The sequence below is a fragment of the Ranitomeya variabilis genome, chromosome 2 (genome assembly GCF_051348905.1).
Source record: "Ranitomeya variabilis isolate aRanVar5 chromosome 2, aRanVar5.hap1, whole genome shotgun sequence".
Taxonomy (NCBI): Eukaryota; Metazoa; Chordata; class Amphibia; order Anura; family Dendrobatidae; genus Ranitomeya; species Ranitomeya variabilis.
The window spans coordinates 367,754,365-367,777,313 of NC_135233.1; the positions used below are offsets into that span (position 1 = coordinate 367,754,365).

General features: G+C 43.4%; 1 protein-coding gene across 2 annotated transcripts in view; it reads left to right on the forward strand.

Annotated features, from left to right (window-relative positions):
* PLEKHG2 (pleckstrin homology and RhoGEF domain containing G2) overlaps positions 1-22,949 on the forward strand; it is a 133,727-nt gene that overhangs the window by 74,368 nt on the left and 36,410 nt on the right. For both annotated transcript variants that reach the window (XM_077285887.1, XM_077285889.1), the window contains 9 exons: positions 1,218-1,349; positions 1,943-2,125; positions 2,627-2,719; positions 2,936-3,022; positions 5,519-5,552; positions 6,018-6,107; positions 7,973-8,074; positions 8,201-8,239; positions 21,870-21,886. In XM_077285887.1, coding sequence (XP_077142002.1) covers positions 1,218-1,349; positions 1,943-2,125; positions 2,627-2,719; positions 2,936-3,022; positions 5,519-5,552; positions 6,018-6,107; positions 7,973-8,074; positions 8,201-8,239; positions 21,870-21,886 — 777 coding nt within the window. The remainder of the gene's footprint in view (positions 1-1,217; positions 1,350-1,942; positions 2,126-2,626; positions 2,720-2,935; positions 3,023-5,518; positions 5,553-6,017; positions 6,108-7,972; positions 8,075-8,200; positions 8,240-21,869; positions 21,887-22,949) is intronic.

A 22,949-nucleotide genomic window follows, 5' to 3' on the forward strand; every position in this document is an offset into this window, starting at 1 on the left:
AATTTGCCCAGGGTGCTTGGGTATGCACTGAGTATTGCGGGTGCTCGAGTGACATGTTCGAGTCCCCGCTGTCGCGTGTTTCGGCGCTGTTAGACAGCCACAAAACATGCGGGGATTGCCTGGGTTTGTCAGCCTTGAAACATACGGCCGCGGGGACCCGAACATGTCATTCGTTCACCCATGATACTCGGGGCATACCCGGGCACCCGGGGCAAACTCCAGTAACAAGCACTTGCACTCATCACTACTGGGGACATACAGCAACCATTACCTGTATCATCACAACGTGAAGGATCACAGGAAGGATTGAGACGCCATATAGTACAGTAATAAAGGTGTTAAATGGCATCTGAACCACGGGCAGCATGTGCTGTATCAGACATTGCCTCAATCATTTCAGGTAGGTTTACTCTGAACACTGCCACATTTCAGAGCAAAAAACTAAGCCACTCGGGTGACTTGTCCAAAAAGCTGGTCGTGGGCAAAAAGAGAGACCTGTCACTCACGTAGAGCAGACAAGAAGAAGCTTGTTGCATAAGAAAAAGAAGGAGGGCACTCACCGATCTGAAGCTTCACTTGACTTTATTAAATGTCCATTAAAACATCATGGCCGGGAGAGTGAACAAGGAGCTCATGTGAGCAGTGTGAAGACGATGGCCGTTTCGCGCTCTCACTGCGCTTCCATGGGTCTGTACGCCATGATGTTTTAATGGACATTTAATAAAGTCAAGTCAAGCTTCAGATCGGTGAGTGCCCTCCTTCTTTTTCTTATGCAACAAGTTGATCTTCATGTGGTTTTCCGGAGGAGCACCCGGTAGCTTGAGGTGGAATTTGGACTGCTTTTTTGTATGAATGCACTGGATGTGCATAGAAGCTGAAGGTCTTCACGTGTAAGGTAGTGCCGTCCCTCTTTTTCTCTTTTTTTCGTCAAGACAAGAAGAAGCTACCCAAGATTGGCCTTTTGGACTAGTCACCCGAGCGGCATGGTCCCTGGTCGATTTACTCTGAAATGTTGCAGTGTTTCAAAGTTAAGCACATATGTATCAGCCGTCAGGTTCCCTTTAACAAGATCTAAGTCTGCTCAGGATAGTCCCTCCACCGTATAAGCCTTTAGCTGTTGTATACTCCCAACAACCACACGCACTCTGTCCTATATAATGATGTCTGCCCAATATACTGATGTCTGACCTATTTATCTGCTCTGGGTTATATGGCAGGAGCTGGCCAAACACTTTGATAAAAATGTTCCTGGGTACGAAGTGATGGAGGAAGCCATTATCACTATGACGGCCGTGGCCTGGTACATCAATGACATGAAGAGGAAGCAGGAGCACGCTGTCCGGCTCCAGGTATGCTGCCCCCTACAGATAGTGAAAGGTGGCCCCCTGATTTGAAAGTGACCATAGACCAAGGAGATATCTACTCTCTTACAAGTTTTCCACAATTATGGATTTTTGGGGATTCAGTTTGCAATACCCCAGCAAAATACTGGCCACCCAGCTGCCATTTTGCTGGATTCTGAAGGCCAATAACGTCCTGTGATTGCACCTATGGGGGTAGTAAGGTCTTGACTTTCTTCTGATCCCAAGCCTTCTACTATGAGGACAGAATCCCTCATGTCAATGATATCAATGGCGGCTCCCACCAAAGACCTAGAACGAGGGGAACGCTGTAGAGGAGCGATTGTACGACTGGCTGCCTCTTTGTTTGGTACAGAATTTATATGATGTGGAATCTGCCTAGTTCTTTTTACGGGAGTTTTGGTGTAACCAGCTCCATTCTTTCCAGGGTGGGAATGAGTGGCTGCCCGATACATTTGGTATCAATGGGACGAAAACTAACTCGCCCAGTATTCCTCATCTTGGTGGCTGTTGACGGATCCTGATGAAATTGGCGGATCTTGACTACAAAGGTCTCATGCTTTTGCCTGTTTTGTCTCCAGGAAATCCAGAGCAAACTTGTAAATTGGCAAGGTCCAGACCTGAGCGGGTTTGGGGAGCTCATCTTGGAAGGGACGTTCCGTCTTCAACGCGTCAAGAAAGAGCGAGCGTTCTTCCTGTTTAGCAAGATGCTGCTCATCACCAAGAAGAGGATGGATCTGTTCATATACAAAATGCACATCTTTGTAAGTCCTTCTGTCCCGAACAGCTGGCACTCTAACACTTTACAACCTCTCGCTTTTCCTTAGATGATGGAACATCTCAATCCCAATGTCCTCAATCATGTAGACATGTCATCATATTACCAGTCATGATCCATATGGATGAATAAAGCCATGCGTGTGAAATCCAAGCCTCATCGCTCAGCAAAAGTGGCATTTAAAGGGACTCTGTCAGCAAATCCCATCCCTATAACCTCCTTTATTGCATGTATTTGGAGCTAAAGATCATTTTTGCAATTGGGCTTTATTAAAAATTTAAATAATTTAGCAGTTTGCTGTCTATAGTCTCAATGTTGCAGCTACTGTAGAATGAGTTAACTGACAATCTATCAGTGAGTTCTTTTCTGACACTCTTTATCAAAACTGGTGTAGGGCATCCTTGCACTATGCCAGTCTTGATGGAGTAAAAGAGGTGCTAAATTCATTAAGAAAGTGGACAGACCTCCATTTTTGTTCTCCTTTTAGTGCTGCAGCCTGGCCTTGACTGAACATCTTAAGGACAGCTTGAGCTTCCGGGTATCGGACCTCACCATCCCCAAACACCAGCAGCTTATTCAGGTAAGACCTCCCGTTGGAGGTATACAAGGCAATGAAAATCATATTTATCCAGATCCGCTGCCACCTTCACACCGAAAACCCACGCGGTAAAGTAGTGGGAAGATGGTACTGTTGTTTTTATCTTGCGTGGTCTGGAGTCTTATTATACCATAATAATAAAAAAAAAAACGTGACTGCCCCCTTGTGGTTCTGAATAATTACCCCTCTCGTCATCAGGCCAGAAACCAAGAGGAGAAACGTCTCTGGATTTATCACATAAAGCGACTCATTGTGGAAAACCACCCGGCGTCCATTCCTCAAAAGGTAAAGTAGCGTTAATACAGCCGGCTGCGTCTGTGGTCAGCTCTTTTTTAATTCGGCATGATTTCCCAAAGACATTTTGTTTCCGGGACTGACAACATTGCTGTCTGACAAGTACTGTTGACCATTTTATAAAATTCATTTCTAAGGGTACTGTCTCTTTAAAAAAAATGTTTTAATTCTTTATTTCTTAAGGGTTCAGGTTGTTTTTTTAATTTATTTTATTATTTTTAACTATTTTTTTGCTGTTTTCTTTTTCAAATCTCCATATCACTATTTATATTTTTATACTGGCCGCCACCAGGCCCAGTACTATCAATACTACAGGTCCTTCTCAAAAAATTAGCATATAGTGTTAAATTTCATTATTTACCATAATGTAATGATTACAATTAAACTTTCATATATTATAGATTCATTATCCACCAACTGAAATTTGTCAGGTCTTTTATTGTTTTAATACTGATGATTTTGGCCTACAACTCCTGATAACCCAAAAAACCTGTCTCAATAAATTAGCATATCAAGAAAAGGTTCTCTGTCTAAACGACCTATTTCCCTAATCTTCTGAATCAACTAATTAACTTTAAACACATGCAAAAGATACCTGAGGCTTTTAAAAACTCCCTGCCTGGTTCATTACTCAAAACCCCCATCATGGGTAAGACTAGCGACCTGACAGATGTCAAGAAGGCCATCATTGACACCCTCAAGCAAGAGGGTAAGACCCAGAAAGAAATTTCTCAACAAATAGGCTGTTCCCAGAGTGCTGTATCAAGGCACCTCAATGGTAAGTCTGTTGGAAGGAAACAATGTGGCAGAAAACGCTGTACAACGAGAAGAGGTGACCGGACCCTGAGGAAGATTGTGGAGAAGGACCGATTCCAGACCTTGGGGAACCTGAGGAAGCAGTGGACTGAGTCTGGTGTGGAAACATCCAGAGCCACCGTGCACAGGCGTGTGCAGGAAATGGGCTACAGGTGCCGCATTCCCCAGGTAAAGCCACTTTTGAACCATAAACAGCGGCAGAAGCGCCTGACCTGGGCTACAGAGAAGCAGCACTGGACTGTTGCTAAGTGGTCCCAAGTACTTTTTTCTGATGAAAGCAAATTTTGCATGTCATTCGGAAATCAAGGTGCCAGAGTCTGGAGGAAGACTGGGGAGAAGGAAATGCCAAAATGCCTGAAGTCCAGTGTCAAGTACCCACAGTCAGTGATGGTGTGGGGTGCCATGTCAGCTGCTGGTGTTGGTCCACTGTGTTTCATCAAGGGCAGGGTCAATGCAGCTAGCTATCAGGAGATTTTGGAGCACTTCATGCTTCCATCGGCTGAAATGCTTTATGGAGATGAAGATTTCATTTTTCAGCACGACCTGGCACCTGCTCACAGTGCCAAAACCACTGGTAAATGGTTTACTGACCATGGTATTACTGTGCTCAATTGGCCTGCCAACTCTCCTGACCTGAACCCCATAGAGAATCTGTGGGATATTGTGAAGAGAAAGTTGAGAGACGCAAGACCCAACACTCTGGATGAGCTTAAGGCCGCTATTGAAGCATCCTGGGCCTCCATAACATCTCAGCAGTGTCACAGGCTGATTGCCTCCATGCCACGCCGCATTGAAGCAGTCATTTCTGCCAAAGGATTCCCGACCAAGTATTGAGTGCATAACTGAACATTATTATTTGATGGTTTTTTTGTTTGTTATTAAAAAACACTTTTATTTGATTGGACGGGTGAAATATGCTAATTTATTGAGACAGGTTTTTTGGGTTATCAGGAGTTGTAGGCCAAAATCATCAGTATTAAAACAATAAAAGACCTGACAAATTTCAGTTGGTGGATAATAAATCTATAATATAGGAAAGTTTAATTGTAATCATTACATTATGGTAAATAATGAAATTTAACACTATATGCTAATTTTTTGAGAAGGACCTGTAGACTCACACTTCCTGTTCTGTACAGATGACTGTATCACAGCTCACCTCCTCCCCCCTCATGTAGATAATTTTCTGATGACGTATTCCCTTTAAAAGGAATCTGTCAGCAAGTTTTTGCTATTCCATCTGTTAGCAGAATAATGTAGGGGCTGAGAGCCTGATTTCAGCGATGTGTCACTTGCTGATCTGCTTGCTGCTAATTTGAATGCTGAGACCCGTATAATCCCACCCACACACCTGATTGGCTGCTTTCTGTGTACACTGTTCATAGGCAGAAAGCTGCCAATCAGTGTTTGGGGGTGTGGTTGGACTAAGAGGCACGAGACGCCTAGTCCTGTAGCGATAATCTCCTGCTGATAAAACACTGATTTTATTGAAACAGCAACGCAGAGCCCAATAAGTGACACATTACTGGACTCAGGGTCTCTGCCCCTACATCATGCTGCTCTCAGATTACATAGCAAAAATCTTCACAGTAACATTAATTTATTTTTAATAAAGTTTTGTCGTTATGAACTCAGATTGGTAATTCATTGTTACAATTGTTTATTTTCCAGGCAAAACAAGTTCTGCTTGAAAACACATTCCAAAGTAAGACGACATTCGTTGCCCATATAAAAGTCCTAAAAAACTCTTTTAAAGGGGTTTTTCCGGTTTCAGACAACCTCTGTCACCAAGTGCAGTTTAAAAGAAAAAAACAATATGAGCTTTACACCCCTTCCTGGGTCCAGTGCTGAGTCTCCGCCTCTGCTCCTGGTGTATGTTATTGTCTGCAGCGTTGATGTTACGTCAACAGCACTGCAGCCAATCAGAGAGCTGAGTGCCATCTACTCGGAGTCGGACACAACCGATAAGCTCAGTTATTGGGTGTCGACTTGATGGACAAAAACAGACACCAGGAGCCTCAGTGCTGGACCCGGGGAGGAGGAGTAAAGCACTGATTTTTTTTTTTAAGTTATTATATATATTTTTTTTTAATAAACAGACTGCAGTTGGAGGACAATGGTTTTCTGGACACCCCTTTAATGTGATCTTCTGAATCTTTTCTTGCCACAGACTCTATGGATGTGCTACCTACGTCTGACAGCCCAAAATCTCCATGGATGGAGGATTTGTGGACGTTTCCCCGTAACCGGAGACAATCGGGTAGGGATCTTTTCTTTACATGAGGACTTAAAGGGAATGTACAGTTTTGCAACCATTTTTTTCCTCCAAAGAATCGTAAAGGGAATCGACTTTGACTTTTAAAAAAATCTTCTGTTTTGTGTATACAGCTCCTGTGCAGACCTATGCACTTACTCTGAATCTGCAGTCATGTATTCATCTCTTTCTTTTCCATATATAAGAGAAAAACATATCAGTGCAGGCTCTGACTACAGCATTTGTTTGCAGTCTGTTACCATGGAGACACATGGGTTGGTAATGCAGCTGTGTACACAATATGGGTGAAGGTTTGTTTTTTTTTTAAACTATTTGCAAATTTGATCTATTTTTTTTCCGATGCACTGGATCAATACAAAACCATTTTGTATAAGCTGTGACCTCCCCGAGTGACTCATTCCTGGCAATTTTGGATATAAATCTGCAAATGTGAGGTCTGTAATATCGCTGCAGATGGCTACAATCTCTACAACAATGCCTTTCTAGTTCCATTGTGATTTTTTTTCAGGAACAGAAACAAAACCACAAAGGGCCAGGTCAGGTCACAACCATGGGAGCGGCATGAGAAAAATGTCATTTCCAGCCAAGAATTCCTAAAATCTTAGAAATGCTTGGAAAAAAAAAAGCAATGAAACATGATCCAGTAAACATGGATCGTTATACAGCCCCTCTGAGAATTCGGACTCTTTTTTTTTTTTTAGAAACAGCGCCACTCTTGTTCTCTGGCTGAGTCTGGTATTGCAGCCATCCATCGTAGTGAAATATACAGACAGATAATTGCATAGCTAATCTTTGCTGAAAGATGGGATAAAGAACTTAAGCTGGCTATACCCAAAGAATAAGGGTAAATTATAAGAAAAAGGCAGATGTACCCCTAATTTCAAAGGATCGGGGTGTGCAACTCTTTATGCAGATGGGGAAAAGAAGTATTGGTCATATTGGATTTTAACATGTCCAATCATTTTTCTCAAGGACATAAGTCATTGCCAAAAGTCTGGCCTCTATCCAATGAAACACATGTATGTAGGTGAGACGGTGATCAGGTATTGAAGGCAATCTGACACCTTAAGAGACCTCCTACCTCCCCTCTGATGCCAGGAGGAGGTAAGATCGGGCATATTGAACTGTAACATGATTGATTGTTTTGACAGAATCCACCAATTTTTGCCGGACTAGTCTGCCATCAAATGCCAATAAAGGGAAGGATTGGGCATGTTGTATTCAATATGCCTGATCCTATGCTCCCAAGAGAGCAAGAGAGTTAAGCACTGACAGAAGGTGAAAGGGGGTGTCCTCCTTGGGAACTTATCTATCTATCTATCTATCTATCTATCTATCTATCTATCTATCTATCTATCTATCTATCTATCTATATACATGTATTTTGGGCTAAACAATTTTTTTGCAATTGGGATTCATTAAAAATGTTGCACTTTTTTTTTTTTTTTTTGCTTTTCCAAGTTTTTTTTTGTCTGCACATTCCACATTAATATGGTCTATGGTCATAATTCAGCCGAGAGGCGCCCAGAAACAGACAGATAAAAGAGCTACAAACTACCCAATCAGACGTCATTGCGGGCTCACTGTAGAAGGCTGTAGAAGGCTGTAGAAGGCAAACGGTGTGAAATGTTTAGTGGAACCCATTGGGAAAAATGAATTTTTTAGCCCAAAAGTAATGCATTTAAGTAAAAAAAAAAAAAAAAATTGGCCCGAACAATGGACAACCCCTTTAAGGCCTCCATACACAATAGATAGACAAGAAAAAAGGCAGACATATAGAAAAATCTCCATTTCGTCTGTATCCACGTCACCCTTGAGGGTCGTCTTATGTCTTGAAATTGTCCTTTCAGAGCCGCCTCTGTACATGTGCAGCCCGGGAAAGACCAAGAAATCGTTCACTCTGCAGAGTCTGAGCGCCGGCTCTCAGCACCGCCGGGGGCGCCGGCTTTCTGGTAAGAGTCACGGGTCACACAGGCATCGTGGAGGGAAAACTCACAAGTCGTCACCAAAGTACAAATTCATTATAAGACTTGGAATATTCTCAATATTAGTTGTAACATATTTCTTACTTCCCACAGAGCCGGCCAAGGAGATCCAAGCAGCATTCGAACAAAGCGGTGCGTAACGGATATGTAATATTTTTTTTAATAACATATTAAGATAAAACAGCTGCGTGAGTAGAGATGGGCGGACCCCTGGATGTTGAGGTTCGGCCGAACAGTTAAAAAAAAGTTTGGGTTTAGGTTCGGGTACCAGAACAGTGCCATGACTCGAAACTGAAGCTGGACCCCATTCACTTGAATGGGTGGTCCGAACATCCAGTGTTTGCCACAATGTCATGTAAACGACAGTGTGTCAAACACCGCTTCTGATCGGCGGTAAAATCATTATGACAGCGTGAACCCGCAGCTGTGATCGGAGGTAAAAAGTTTACATCCAGTCATTGGCGTCCGCTGATCAGGGACTACTACTCCCATCAGCCTACTCCCGCTGCCGCTAATAACAGCGAAATCAGGCATCAGCTGATGAGAGTATTCATCAGCCGGTGCCTCTAAGGCTATGTTCACACGATCCTTTTTTTGATCCTTTTTTCTTCAGGTCCTGATTTGGAAAATCCGCAGTGCAAAACAGCACTGCTGATTTTCCGACTGTTTCTTCTGCAGATTCCTCTGCGGGTTTTCAACAGCACTTTCCTATTGGTGCATGTTGAAAACAGGAGCGGAATCCGCAGAAAGAATAGACATGGTACTTCTTTTTTTCTGCAGGCAAATCCGCGCGGATTTGCCTGGGAAAAAAAGGATAGTGGGCACAGCGGATTTTGTTTTCCATAGGGTAACATTGTACTGTACCCTGCATGGAAAACGGCTGCGGATCCGCAGCTGAAAATCCGCTGCGGATCCGCAGCAAAAAAAGGATCGTGTGAACAAGCCCTAAATAAATAATTTAAAAAGAAAAACGTTGTGAGTTCCCCTGTATTTGTGATAACCAGCCAGGCAAAACTCACAACTGGGGGCCGCAACCCTCAGCTGTCAGCGTTAGCAAGGTTGGTTATCAAGAATAGAGGGTTCCAGACTCTGTTTTTAAAAAAAAATTATTTAAGTAAATGATTTAAAAAAAAAAAAAAAACATGGGGTCCCCCCATTTTTGACAACCAGCCAAGCTGAAGCTGACAACTGGGGGATGTATTCTCAGGCTGATAAGAGGCCATGGACCCCCCAAGCTTCCCAGAAAAGGCGCATCTATTAGATGCGCCAATTCTGGTGCTTTGCTCGGCTCTTCCAAATTGCCCTGTAGTGGTTGCAAGTGGGGTTGATGTCACCTTTGTGTTGTAAGGTGACATCAAGCCCACAGCTTAGTAATGTAGATAGGTGTCTATAAGACACCTATCCATTACTAATACTATATTTGTATGGTAAATAAAGACACGGCCAGAATAAAGTCTTTATCTAATATATAAAGCTGAATGTGTGTGTGTATGTATGTGTGTGTGTATGTCCGGGATTGGCATCTGCACTGTCGCAGCTACAGCCACAAAATTTTGCACAGTCACACGTCTGGACACCGAGAGCGTCATAGGGTATGTTGTGAGGCAAAATTTTAATCCCGCGCGTTCCAATTCACCAAACAATTTTGCCCCTATCTACATAATGGGGAAAAAGTGAAAGGAAAAGTGTTGGAGGCAAATTGACAGCCAGGAGGAGATGGCATACAGGTATATACTATATACAGGGGAGATGATATACAGCTATATATTATATACAGGAGGAGATGACATACAGGTATATACTATATACAGGGGAGATGACATACACGTATATACTATATGCAGGGGAGATGACATACACGTATATACTATATACAGGTGGAGATGACATGCAGGCAGCTATATATTATATACAGGGGAGATGACACACAGGTATATACTATATACAGAGGAGATGACATACAGCTATATATTATATACAGGGGAGATGACACACAGGTATATACTATGTACAGGGGAGATGACATTCAGGTATATACTATATACAGGAGATGACATACAGGTATATACTATGTACAGGGGAGAAGACATACAGGTATATACTATGTACAGGGGAGATGACATACAGGTATATACTATATACAGGGGAGATGACATACAGGTATATCTAATATATAAAGCTGAATGTGTGTGTGTATCTGTGTGTGTATGTGTGTGTGTGTATGTCTGGGATTGGCATCTGCAGCCACAAAATTTTGCACAGTCACACGTTTGGACCCTGAGAGCATCATAGGCTATGTTGTGAGGCAAAATTTTAACCCCGTGCGTTCCAATTCACCAAACAATTTTGCCCCTATCTACATAATGGGGAAAAAGTGAAAGGAAAAAAGTGTTGGAGGCAAATTGACAGCTGCCAGATGTGAACAAGGGGGACTTAAAGAATGAGAGCGATGGCGCCAAAGAGTATATACTGTACAGTTGCTAAGGTGGGACCCTGACATGGGATACTCCCCACACATGGGGATATGAACACACACACAAAATGCGCCACACACTACCATGTGCTTGAATACATATACTACCCTCAGCACACATTTCACCACACATACACCAACCTCGCCACATAAAAGTCGAAACACAAAAGTCACCGCTCAAAACTCGCCACGCGCAAAACTCGCCACATGCAAAACTAGGCTCATGCAAAACTCACCACACGTGCAAAACTCACCTCATGGAAAACTCGCCACACGCAAAACTTGCACATGCGGAAAAATTGCCACATGCACAAAAGTTGCAACACATGCAAAAGTTGCCTCACACAAAACTTGCACATACTCAAAACGCACCACACATAAAACTCGCCATGCGCAAAACTCGCCATGCGCAAAACTTGCTGCACACAACTTGCTACACTAACCTGTCACATGCAACTCGACACACAAAAAGTTGCTACACGCATGTCGCCACACACAACTCATCTCACAAAAGTCGCTACATGCATGTCGCCACACGCAACTCAACACACACAACTTGACACATGAAACTTGCCCTAAAACACACACAAGTCTGGTACTATCCTTCAAAAATAAAAATCTGATTAATAAGCAGACAAACTACAAGAGCAACCAATGTACCATATAGGAAATACGGCAGCTGTCAGTCACATGACCTGTCTATTATGTGTATGTGTGAGCTAATATATACTGCCAGGGGGGAGGGCTTCCTGTTGGCTGGGGATTTATCAGGCTGCCAATTTAGCTTACAAATACTGAGGTAAAAATACTGAGCAAATAACGTGTGAACGAGGTCTAATACAGGAGGAGATGACACACAGATATATACTATATACAGGAGGAGATGTGTTATGATCCCAATGGCAAGGATCTCAGAGATTACAGCAAAGTCTGCAAACATAAATACCAGCTCATAGGGACGTGGTAACTAGGCTGACCATATACCTGATCCTAGCACAAACACTAACAGTAGCCGGGGAACGTGCCTACGTTGATCCTAGACGTCTCGCACCAGCCGGAGAACTAACTAACCCTATCAGGGAAAATAAGACCTCTCTTGCCTCCAGAGAAAAGACCCCAAAGTAATACAAGCCCCCAACAAATAATAACGGTGAGGTAAGAAGAAAAGACAAACGTAAGAATGAACTAGATTTTAGCAAAGAGAGGTGTTGTGTATCCGCTTTTTGGGCTCCCCTGGTGGTTGCTGGTGGTACTGGTGACTTGTTTGCACTTTGCTGCTTCTGTTCACCTGCTTCCATCAGTGTTTGGGAGTTTCCTATTTAGCCTTGCTCTCCAGTCATTTCCTTGCCGGTCATCATTGTAACCAGAGCCTTCGGTTGCATGTTCCTGCTACTAGTCTGCTGATCAGCTAAGTGGACTTTGTCCTTTTGTTTTGTACCTTTTGTCCAGTTTGCAGTTTTTGTAATTCTCTGTAGCTGGAAGCTCTTGCGGGCTGAAATTGCCACTCCTGTGTCATGAGTTGACACAGGAGTCTTAAAGTAATTTCAGGATGGTTTTTGAAAGGGTTTTCAGTTGACCGTGAAGTCCTCTTTTGTATCCTTCTGCTATCTAGTAAGTGGACCTCTCTTTGCTAAATCTACTTTCATACTGTGTATGTCTTTTCCTCTTAATTCACCGTTATTACATGTGGGGGGCTGCTATCATCTTTTGGGGTATTTCCCTAGAGGTAAGCCAGGTCTGTTTCTTCCTCTACCAGGCGTAGTTAGTCCTCCGGCTGGCGCGTGGCATATAGGAAGCCGTAGGTATGCTCCCTGGCTACTGTTAGTTGTGTGGTAGATTTAGCTCACGGTCAACTCGAGTTTCCATCACCCGAGAGCTCGTTCGTTACTTATATGTTTCTTACGTTCCCTTGCCATTGGGAACCATGACAGTATGACCGGCCTGTGTTAAACTTATTGGCAGAAGAAAGGAGAGAAAAAAGAAGTCTGTAAATTTATTTATTTTTTTTCCCTTTTTCCTCTATGCTTGCTCCATAGTTGGATCAGTTGTATTTCAGCTTTAATTACAGCCTTTGCCTTTCTCTCCTTATAATCCTTGAATGGCTCTGAGCTCACCTGTTTAAAGATGGATCCTCAGAGTTTGGCTGCAGGTTTAAATAATCTTGCTACGAAGGTTCAAAATTTACAAGATTTTGTTATACATGCTCCTATTTCTGAACCTAAAATCCCTACACCAGAGGTGTTTTCCGGAGATAGATCTCGGTTTTTGAATTTCAAATATAATTGTAAATTATTCCTTTCTCTCAGACCTCACTCCTCAGGAGATCCTGTCCAGCAGGTTAAGATTGTAATCTCTTTGCTGCGAGGTGACCCTCAAAATTGGGCATTTTCATTGGCACCAGGGGATCCTGCGTTGCTCAATGTGGATGCGTTTTTCCTGGCTTTAGGGTTGCTTTATGAGGAACCTAATTTGGAGATTCAAGCTGAAAAAGCTTTGATAGCCCTATCTCAAGGGCAAGATGAAGCGGAGATATACTGCCAAAAATTTCGTAGGTGGTCTGTGCTTACTCAGTGGAATGAGTGCGCCTTAGCGGCAAATTTCAGAGAGGGCCTTTCTGATGCCGTTAAAGATGCTATGGTTGGGTTCCCTGCGCCTACAGGTCTGAATGAGTCCATGACAATGGCAATTCAGATTGATCGGCGTTTGCGGGAGCGCAAACCCGTGCACCATTTGGCGGTATCTTCTGAAGAGACGCCAGAGAAAATGCAATGTGACAGAGTTATGTCCAGAAGCGAGCAGCAGAATTATAGGCGTAAAAATGGGTTATGCTTCTATTGTGGTGATTCTGCTCATGTTATATCGGCATGCTCTAAGCGTACTAGGAAGGTTGACAAGTCCATTTCAATTGGCACTTTACAGTCCAAATTTATTTTGTCTGTAACCTTGATTTGTTCATTATCAGTTATTACCGTGGATGCCTATGTGGACTCTGGCGCCACTCTGAGTCTTATGGACTGGTCCTTTGCCAGGCGCTGTGGGTTTGATTTAGAGCCTCTGGAAGTCCCTATACCTCTGAAGGGTATTGATTCTACACCTTTGGCTTGTAATAAACCACAGTTCTGGACGCAAGTGACTATGCGTATGACTCCAGACCATCAGGAGGTGATTCGCTTCCTTGTGTTGTACAATTTACATGATGTTTTGGTGCTTGGATTACCATGGTTACAGTCTCATAACCCAGTCCTTGACTGGAAGGCTATGTCTGTGTTAAGCTGGGGATGTCGGGGGGCTCATGGGGACACTCCTATGGTGTCCATTTCGTCATCTATTCCATCTGAGATTCCGGCATTTTTGTCTGATCGTGATATTTTTGAAGAGCCTAAGATTGGTTCACTCCCTCCTCACAGGGATTGTGATTGCGCCATAGATCTGATTCCTGGCAGTAAATTTCCAAAGGGTCGTTTGTTTAACCTATCTGTACCTGAACATGCTGCTATGCGCGAGTATATTAAGGAGTCCCTGGAAAAGGGACATATTCGTCCTTCTTCATCACCTTTAGGAGCCGGTTTTTTCTTTGTCTCTAAAAAGGATGGCTCTCTGAGGCCTTGTATTGATTATCGTCTCCTGAATAAAATTACAGTCAAATATCAGTATCCGTTGCCTTTGCTGACTGATTTGTTTGCTCGCATAAGGGGGGCTAAGTGGTTCTCTAAGATTGATCTTCGTGGGCGTATAATTTGGTGCGAATTAAGCAGGGGGATGAGTGGAAGACCGCATTTAATACGCCTGAGGGCCATTTTGAGTATTTGGTAATGCCTTTCGGCCTTTCTAATGCACCTTCTGTCTTTCAGTCCTTAATGCATGATATTTTCCGTGAATATTTGGATAAATTTATGATTGTGTACTTGGATGATATTTTGATTTTTTCTGATGACTGGGAGTCTCATGTTCAGCAGGTCAGGAGGGTTTTTCAGGTTTTGCGGGAGAATTCTTTGTGTGTAAAGGGTTCAAAGTGTGTTTTTGGGGTTCAAAAAATTTCATTTTTGGGGTATATTTTTTCCCCTTCTTCTATTGAGATGGACCCTGTCAAGGTTCGGGCTATTTACGACTGGACGCAGCCTACTTCTCTGAAGAGTCTCCAGAAATTCTTGGGCTTTCCTAATTTTTATCGTCGATTTATAGCTGGTTTTTCTGGCGTTGCTAAACCTCTGACGGATTTGACTAAAGAGGGTGCTGATGTTGCCAATTGGTCCCGTGCTGCCGTGGAGGCCTTTCGGGAGCTTAAGTGCCGCTTTTTGTCTGCCCCGGTGTTGCGCCAGCCTGATGTTTCTCTTCCCTTTCAGGTTGAGGTCGATGCTTCCGAGATCGGAGCGGGGGCGGTTTTGTCGCAGAAAAGTTCCGACTGCTCAGTGATGAGACCTTGTGCGTTCTTTTCGCGAAAATTTTCGGCCGCTGAGCAAAACTATGATGTTGGTAATCGGGAGCTTTTGGCCATGAAGTGGGCATTTGAGGAGTGGCGTCATTGGCTTGAGGGTGCCAGACATCAGGTGGTAGTTTTGACTGATCACAAGAATTTAATTTATTTGGAGTCTGCCAGGCGCCTGAATCCTAGACAGGCACGTTGGTCGTTGTTCTTTTCCCGGTTTAATTTTGTGGTCTCGTACTTACCGGGTTCTAGGAATGTGAAAGCAGATGCTCTTTCTAGGAGTTTTGAGCCTGACTCTCCTGGGAATTCTGAACCTGCTGGTGTTCTTAAGGATGGAGTGGTTTTGTCTGCTGTCTCTCCAGATTTGCGACGTGCTTTGCAAGAATTTCAGGCGGATAGACCTGATCGTTGTCCGTCTGGTAGACTGTTTGTTCCTGACGAGTGGACCACTAGAGTCATCTCGGAAGTTCATTCTTCTACTCTGGCAGGTCATCCGGGAATTTTTGGCACCAGAGATTTGGTGGCTAGATCCTTCTGGTGGCCTTCCCTGTCTCGAGATGTGCGTGTTTTTGTGCAGTCTTGCGATGTGTGTGCTCGGGCCAAGCCTTGTTGTTCTAGGGCTAGTGGGTTGTTGTTGCCCTTGCCTATTCCGAAGAGGCCTTGGGCGCACATCTCTATGGACTTTATCTCGGATCTCCCTGTTTCTCAGAAGATGTCTGTCATCTGGGTGGTGTGTGACCGTTTTTCTAAAATGGTTCATTTGGTGCCATTGCCTAAGTTGCCTTCCTCATCTGAGTTGGTCCCTCTGTTTTTTCAAAATGTGGTTCGCTTGCATGGTATTCCGGAAAACATCGTTTCTGACAGGGGTACCCAGTTCGTGTCTAGATTTTGGCGGGCAGTCTGTGCCAGGTTGGGCATTGATTTGTCCTTTTCGTCTGCATTCCATCCTCAGACCAATGGCCAGACGGAGCGAACTAATCAAACTTTGGAGACTTATTTGAGGTGTTTTGTGTCTGCGGATCAGGATGATTGGGTTGCCTTTCTGCCGTTGGCGGAGTTTGCTCTTAATAATCGGGCTAGTTCTGCCACTTTGGTTTCTCCTTTCTTTTGCAATTCAGGGTTTCATCCGCGTTTTTCATCTGGTCAGGTTGAATCTTCGGATTGTCCTGGAGTGGATGCGGTGGTGGATCGGTTGCATCGGATTTGGGGACAAGTGGTGGATAATTTGGAATTGTCCCAGGAGAGGACTCAGCAGTTTGCTAACCGTCGTCGTCGTGTTGGTCCCCACCTTCGCGTTGGGGACTTGGTGTGGTTGTCTTCCCGTTTTGTCCCTATGAGGGTTTCTTCTCCCAAATTTAAGCCTCGGTTCATCGGTCCTTATAGGATTTTGGAGATTCTTAACCCTGTTTCCTTTCGTTTGGACCTCCCGGCATCTTTCGCTATCCATAATGTGTTCCATCGGTCGTTGTTGCGGAGATATGAGGTACCGGTGGTTCCTTCTACTGAACCTCCTGCTCCTGTGCTGGTGGAGGGTGAATTGGAGTACGTCGTAGAGAAGATCTTGGACTCCCGTATTTCCAGACGGAGACTTCAATATCTGGTTAAATGGAAAGGCTATGGTCAGGAAGATAATTCTTGGGTAACTGCCTCTGATGTTCATGCCTCGGATTTGGTTCGTGCCTTTCATAGGGCTCATCCAGATCGCCCTGGCGGTTCTTGTGAGGGTTCGGTGCCCCCTCCTTAAGGGGAGGGTACTGTTGTGTATCCGCTTTTTGGGCTCCCCTGGTGGTTGCTGGTGGTACTGGTGACTTGTTTGCACTTTGCTGCTTCTGTTCACCTGCTTCCATCAGTGTTTGGGAGTTTTTTATTTAGCCTTGCTCTCCAGTCATTTCCTTGCCGGTCATCATTGTAACCAGAGCCTTCGGTTGCATGTTCCTGCTACTAGTCTGCTGATCAGCTAAGTGGACTTTGTCCTTTTGTTTTGTACCTTTTGTCCAGTTTGCAGTTTTTGTAATTCTCTGTAGCTGGAAGCTCTTGCGGGCTGAAATTGCCACTCCTGTGTCATGAGTTGACACAGGAGTCTTAAAGTAATTTCAGGATGGTTTTTGAAAGGGTTTTCAGTTGACCGTGAAGTCCTCTTTTGTATCCTTCTGCTATCTAGTAAGTGGACCTCTCTTTGCTAAATCTACTTTCATACTGTGTATGTCTTTTCCTCTTAATTCACCGTTATTACATGTGGGGGGCTGCTATCATCTTTTGGGGTATTTCCCTAGAGGTAAGCCAGGTCTGTTTCTTCCTCTACCAGGCGTAGTTAGTCCTCCGGCTGGCGCGTGGCATATAGGAAGCCGTAGGTATGCTCCCTGGCTACTGTTAGTTGTGTGGTAGATTTAGCTCACGGTCAACTCGAGTTTCCATCACCCGAGAGCTCGTTCGTTACTTATATGTTTCTTACGTTCCCTTGCCATTGGGAACCATGACAGAGAGGCCCACTGACTAATAGCAGAAAATAGTAAGATGACTTATATGGTCAGCAAAAAACCCTGCAAAATATCCACGCTGAATATCCAAGAACCCCCAAACCAACTAACGGTGAGGGGGGAGAATATCAGCCCCCTAGAGCTTCCAGCAATATCAGGAATCACATTTTGTACAAGCTAGACAAAAATATGAACAAGCAAAATAACAAAAAATAAGAAAGCAGGACTTAGCTTATCTTGCAAAGAACCAGGACCTGAAGACAGGAGCAAACAGAAATGAACTGATTACAACGATGCCAGGCACTGGACTGAGAATCCAGGAAGTTTAAATAGCAACACCCCAGGCCTAACGAAGCAGGTGAGTACCAACCTGGTAAAAGACAATCCAAGTGCCAAATCACTAGTGACCACAAGAGGGAGCCAAGAAGTATAGTTCACAACAGAGATGACACACAGGTATATACTATATACAGGGGAGATGACACACACATATATACTATATACAGGGGAGATGACACACAGGTATATACTATATACAGGAGGAGATGACATACAGGTACTGTATATACTATATACAGGAGGAGATGACACACACATATATACTATATACAGGGGAGATGACACACAGGTATATACTATATACAGGAGGAGATGACACACTGGTATATACTATATACAGGGGAGATGACATACAGGTACATACTATATACAGGGGAGATGACACACAGGTATATACTATATACAGGGGAGATGGCACACAGGTATATACTATATACAGGGGAGATGACACACAGGTATATACTATATACAGGAGGAGATGACACACAGGTATATACTTTATACAAAAGGAGATGACACACAGGTATATACTATATACAGGGGAAATGACACACGTATATACTATATACAGGAGGAGATGACACACAGATATATACTATATACAGGAGCAGATGACACACAGGTATATACTTTATACAAAAGGAGATGACACACAGGTATATACTATATACAGGGGAAATGACACACGTATATACTATATACAGGAGGAGATGACACACAGATATATACTATATAGAGGAGCAGATGACACACAGGTATATACTATATACAGGAGGAGATGGCACACAGGTATATACTATATACAGGAGGAGAGGACATACAGGTACATACTATATACAGGAGGAGATGACACACAGGTATATACTATATATAGGAGCAGATGACTCACAGGTATATACTATATACAGGAGGAGATGACTTACAGGTATATACTATATACAGGAGGAGATGACACACGTATATACTATATACAGGAGGAGATGACATACATCAGGTATATACTATATACAGGGGAGATGACATACAGGTATATACTATATACAGGAGATGACATACAGGTATATACTATATTCAGGAGGGGATGACATACAGGTATATAGTATATAGGTGAAAATGAGGGGTGTGAGGTGAAAATGAAAAGGTGTGAGTGCAAAATGAGAGGAGTGAGGGAAAATAGTGGAGTGATTGGAAAATGACAGATGTGATGTCGAAGTGACAAGTGTTAGGGGGGAATGAGAGGAGTGAGGGGGGAATGAGAGGAGTGAGGGGGAAAATAAGAGGAGTGAGGGGGAAAATGAGAGGTGTAAGGGAGAAAATGAGAGATGTGAGGGGGAAAATGAGAGGCGTGATGGGAAAATAAGAGAAGTGAGGTGCTATAACTAACCACAGATATTTACTATGCCCAGGCAACGCCGGGCTCTTCAGCTAGTTTGAAATAAAACAAAACACACTTTTACTTTTTTATTTAAAAATAACAAACACAGTTATACTCACCTAATACCCATTCCATTGAATCCCTCATCTCCTGTAATAAAAAAACAAAACAACAATATCCTTCACCTGTCCGTCGTTCTGTCCCACGCCGTAATCCACGTCTGGGGGAGAAATAGTTTTCAACCTGGATGGTGCCAAGATGCGACCGTCCATTCTGAGAACCACTGACGAATGAGCTTCTGCGAGCGCAGCGTCAGTGACTGGCGCTGATGTCATCGAGGTTACCACCGGTCACTGAGGCTGCATTCCCAGCCGGGCCAATGAACTGAGAAATTTCTCACAATGAACTGTGGTGAACTCACCGCTGCACCATGAGACATTTTCTCATTCTGCTAGCGGTGATCACCATAGTCCAGGGGCCCGCTTACTGCAGTTCATTCTTCCTTGCTTGTCACTCGTATGATGCAACCGTTCATGCTGAAGACCATATGTTGCACAGATGGATTACAGCGTGGGGCACTATGCATTGCAGCCATCCCTGCATCCATCCCTCATTCATCCTTCCATCCATCCAGCCATACCTCCAGCCATCCGTCCATTCATCTACCCCTACAGCCATCCCTCCATCCCACACAGCCTCAGTGACCGGCAGTAACCTCGATGACGTCACCGCTAGTCACTGAGGCTGCGCTCACAGAAGCTCATTCACCCAGTGGTTTTCAGCCTGGACGGCATTTTGGCACCGTCCAGGTTGAAAACTGTTTATCCCCATACATGGATTACAGCGTGGGACAGAATGATGGACAGGTGAGGGATATTGTTGTTTTTTATTTTTGTGTTATTACAGGAGACGAGGGATTCAGTGGAAATAGGCGTTAGTTGAGTATAACTGTGTTTGTTATTTCTAAATAAAAATGGAAAAGTGTGTTTTGTTTTTATTTCAAATAAAAGACTTTATTGTGGCCGTGTCTTTATTTACAATGCAACTTTAGGATTAGTAATGGACAGGTGTCTTATAGACGCCTCTCCATTACTAAGCCGTGGGCTTGATGTCACCAGACAATACAAAGGTGACATCAACCCCACAAATATGAACCCCACTTGCCACCGCTACAGGGCACGTGTGAAGAGCCGGGCAAAGCGCCAGAATTGGCGCATCTTTTAGAAGTGCCATTTCTGGGTGGCTGTGGGCTGCTATTTTTAGGCTGGGGGGGCAATATCCATGGCCTGCCTTAGCTTGGGGACACCTCTATTCTTGAAAACCAACCTTGCTAACGCTGACAGCTGAGCGTTGCAGCCCCAGCTGTGAGTTTTGCCTTGCTGGTTATCAAAAATACAGGGGAATCCACGCCGTTTTTTTAAATTTAATTATTTATTTACAGAGCAGGGGCCGGCTGATGAATCCTCCCATCAGACGCCGCCTGCTCTCCGTTAATAGCAGCAGCAGACGTAGGCTGATGGGAGCACTAGTCTCATCAGGTGACACCAGTGACTGGAGGTAAACTTTTTACCTCCGATTACAGCTGTGGGCTCACGCTGTTATTTGACAGCGTGGGAACCACAGCTGTCCGACCGGAGGGGACGATTTTACTGTCGATCAGAAGCAGTGTTTGCCGCGTTGTCATGCAAAAGACAGCGCGACAAACACCCAGTGATCGAGGGGCCAAACCCGAACAGTAATACGGACTTCCTGGTGAAGTCCGTGTTTGGTGTCAGTGCCGGAATGGTAGGTGTTCAATACGGACGCCGAACTTTACTGTTTGGGTTCACCCATCTTTATTCCTTATATGTCGTGTTCATCAATTAGAGGATTTCCAGAATTGCAAAAAAATTCTGAATTTTTTTTCGGCCACATTTTATCATGTGTCATCTCTGATAATATAATATTCAATGAAAGAGTGACTAAGGGAAATAGGGGAAAAGCCTGGAGGGGTGGAGGTCACTTACATGCAACTTTTTTATGATAATGAAGATAAATTTCCTAATACACTAATTTGAAAAGATACATGAGTTTACATGCTAATAAAAAAATAAAGTTTTGATAGTTTTTAAATGTTATGGCAGAGAGTTGGGCTGGCTTAGCTATTATATTAAGCAGTCAGCCAGCCCTCAGGCCTTTTTTTGCTGGACCTGGGAATTTATCAGCTGGTTTTTCCTATGTAATCCGAGAGCAACTTTATGTAGGGACAAAGAGCCTGATTCCAGCGATGAATCACATACTGGGCTGTATTCAATAAAATCAGTGTTTTATCAGCATGAGATTATCACTGCAGGACTAGGGATCTTGTGCCTCCTAGTCCAACCACGCCCCCCTAACACTGATTGGCAACTTTCTGTATACTGTACACAGAAATCATCCAATCAGTGGTGTGGGCGGGGCTATACAGAGCTCAGCATTCCGAGATTTGCAGCAGAGAAGACTGTGATTTTATCACTCAGTAAACTAAGTGATACATCGCTGGATTCAGGGTCTCTGCCCCTACATCATGCTGATGTCAGATTACATTACAAAATCCTGCTGACAGAGCCCCTTTAATGTTTGATAATTTATTGCTCATTGGATTTGCAGAAATGACCAGATTGTTCTAATAGTCTTTTATTTATTTATTCTAGGTTTGGCGCAGATGAAAGTAAGTTTGTGTAATAATAAACTTTATTTTTCATCTTTTATGCTGACATTTTGCTCTTTGTTTTTTGACACTTTGGCAAAGCAAAAAAGAGAAATCTTTTCTTGCTGTCCTGCATGTGAGCATGTTATATGAGTGTATGGATACCATCGGGAGGCCAGGGTTTTGTTTTAAATTTATTAAATGCAAGTATTTTGGGCTAATTTTTTAAATTTTTTTTACAATTGAGCTTCGTTCAAATTTTGCAACATTTGGAAGTATACAGGCTCCATGTTGAATTGAAGATCCATCAGTGCGGAATTTTTTTTATGCTAATTTTCAGCTCTGTTTTACAGTACCAGCAAAGTCTATGAGATTTCAGAAATCTCATGTACACAATGGTTTTTTTGACATCAGTATTTTGTGCTTTGCGTGGTTTTATGGACACTTCTTTCCGCGTTTTTCACCCTTTGACTTGAATGAGCGGTGAAAAAAAGGCTGAAAAAACGCACCAAAAACGCAGGTATCATGTTTTGCTGCATTTTTTTGTGTCAAAACCTAATTCTATGGAATAGGACTTTTTTTCAACACTAAACTTTATCAGCATGCACAAGAGGCAAATCTAGCATGCCAAAACTGCATCAAAAACGCAGCAAAAATTGCAAGAAAAAACAAGGAAAACATGATATTTTTCTGCAGCTTCTTTCCTGCCAAGAGATCAGATTTTGCTGCAGAAAAAAAAAACGCTGCAAAAACGCCTAGTGTGAACATACCCTTAAACAGACACTTCAAACCCAGCGTGAAAATGATAACATTTAGGGTATGTGCACACGCTGCGGATTTTCTGCAGAATATCCTGAACAAAACCGGAGATTTTCTGCAGAAATTCCGCATGCGTTTTACTCGCGTTTTTTGCGCGTTTTTTTTTCCGGAGCTTCCCAATGCATTTTAATCCGCGAAAAATCCGCAAAATTAATGAACATGCTGCGTATTTTTCCGCATTGCGTTTTTATTGCAGAAAAATACGCAGCATGTGCACAAAAATTGCGGAATGCATTCAAAATGATGGGATGCTTAATGTATGCGT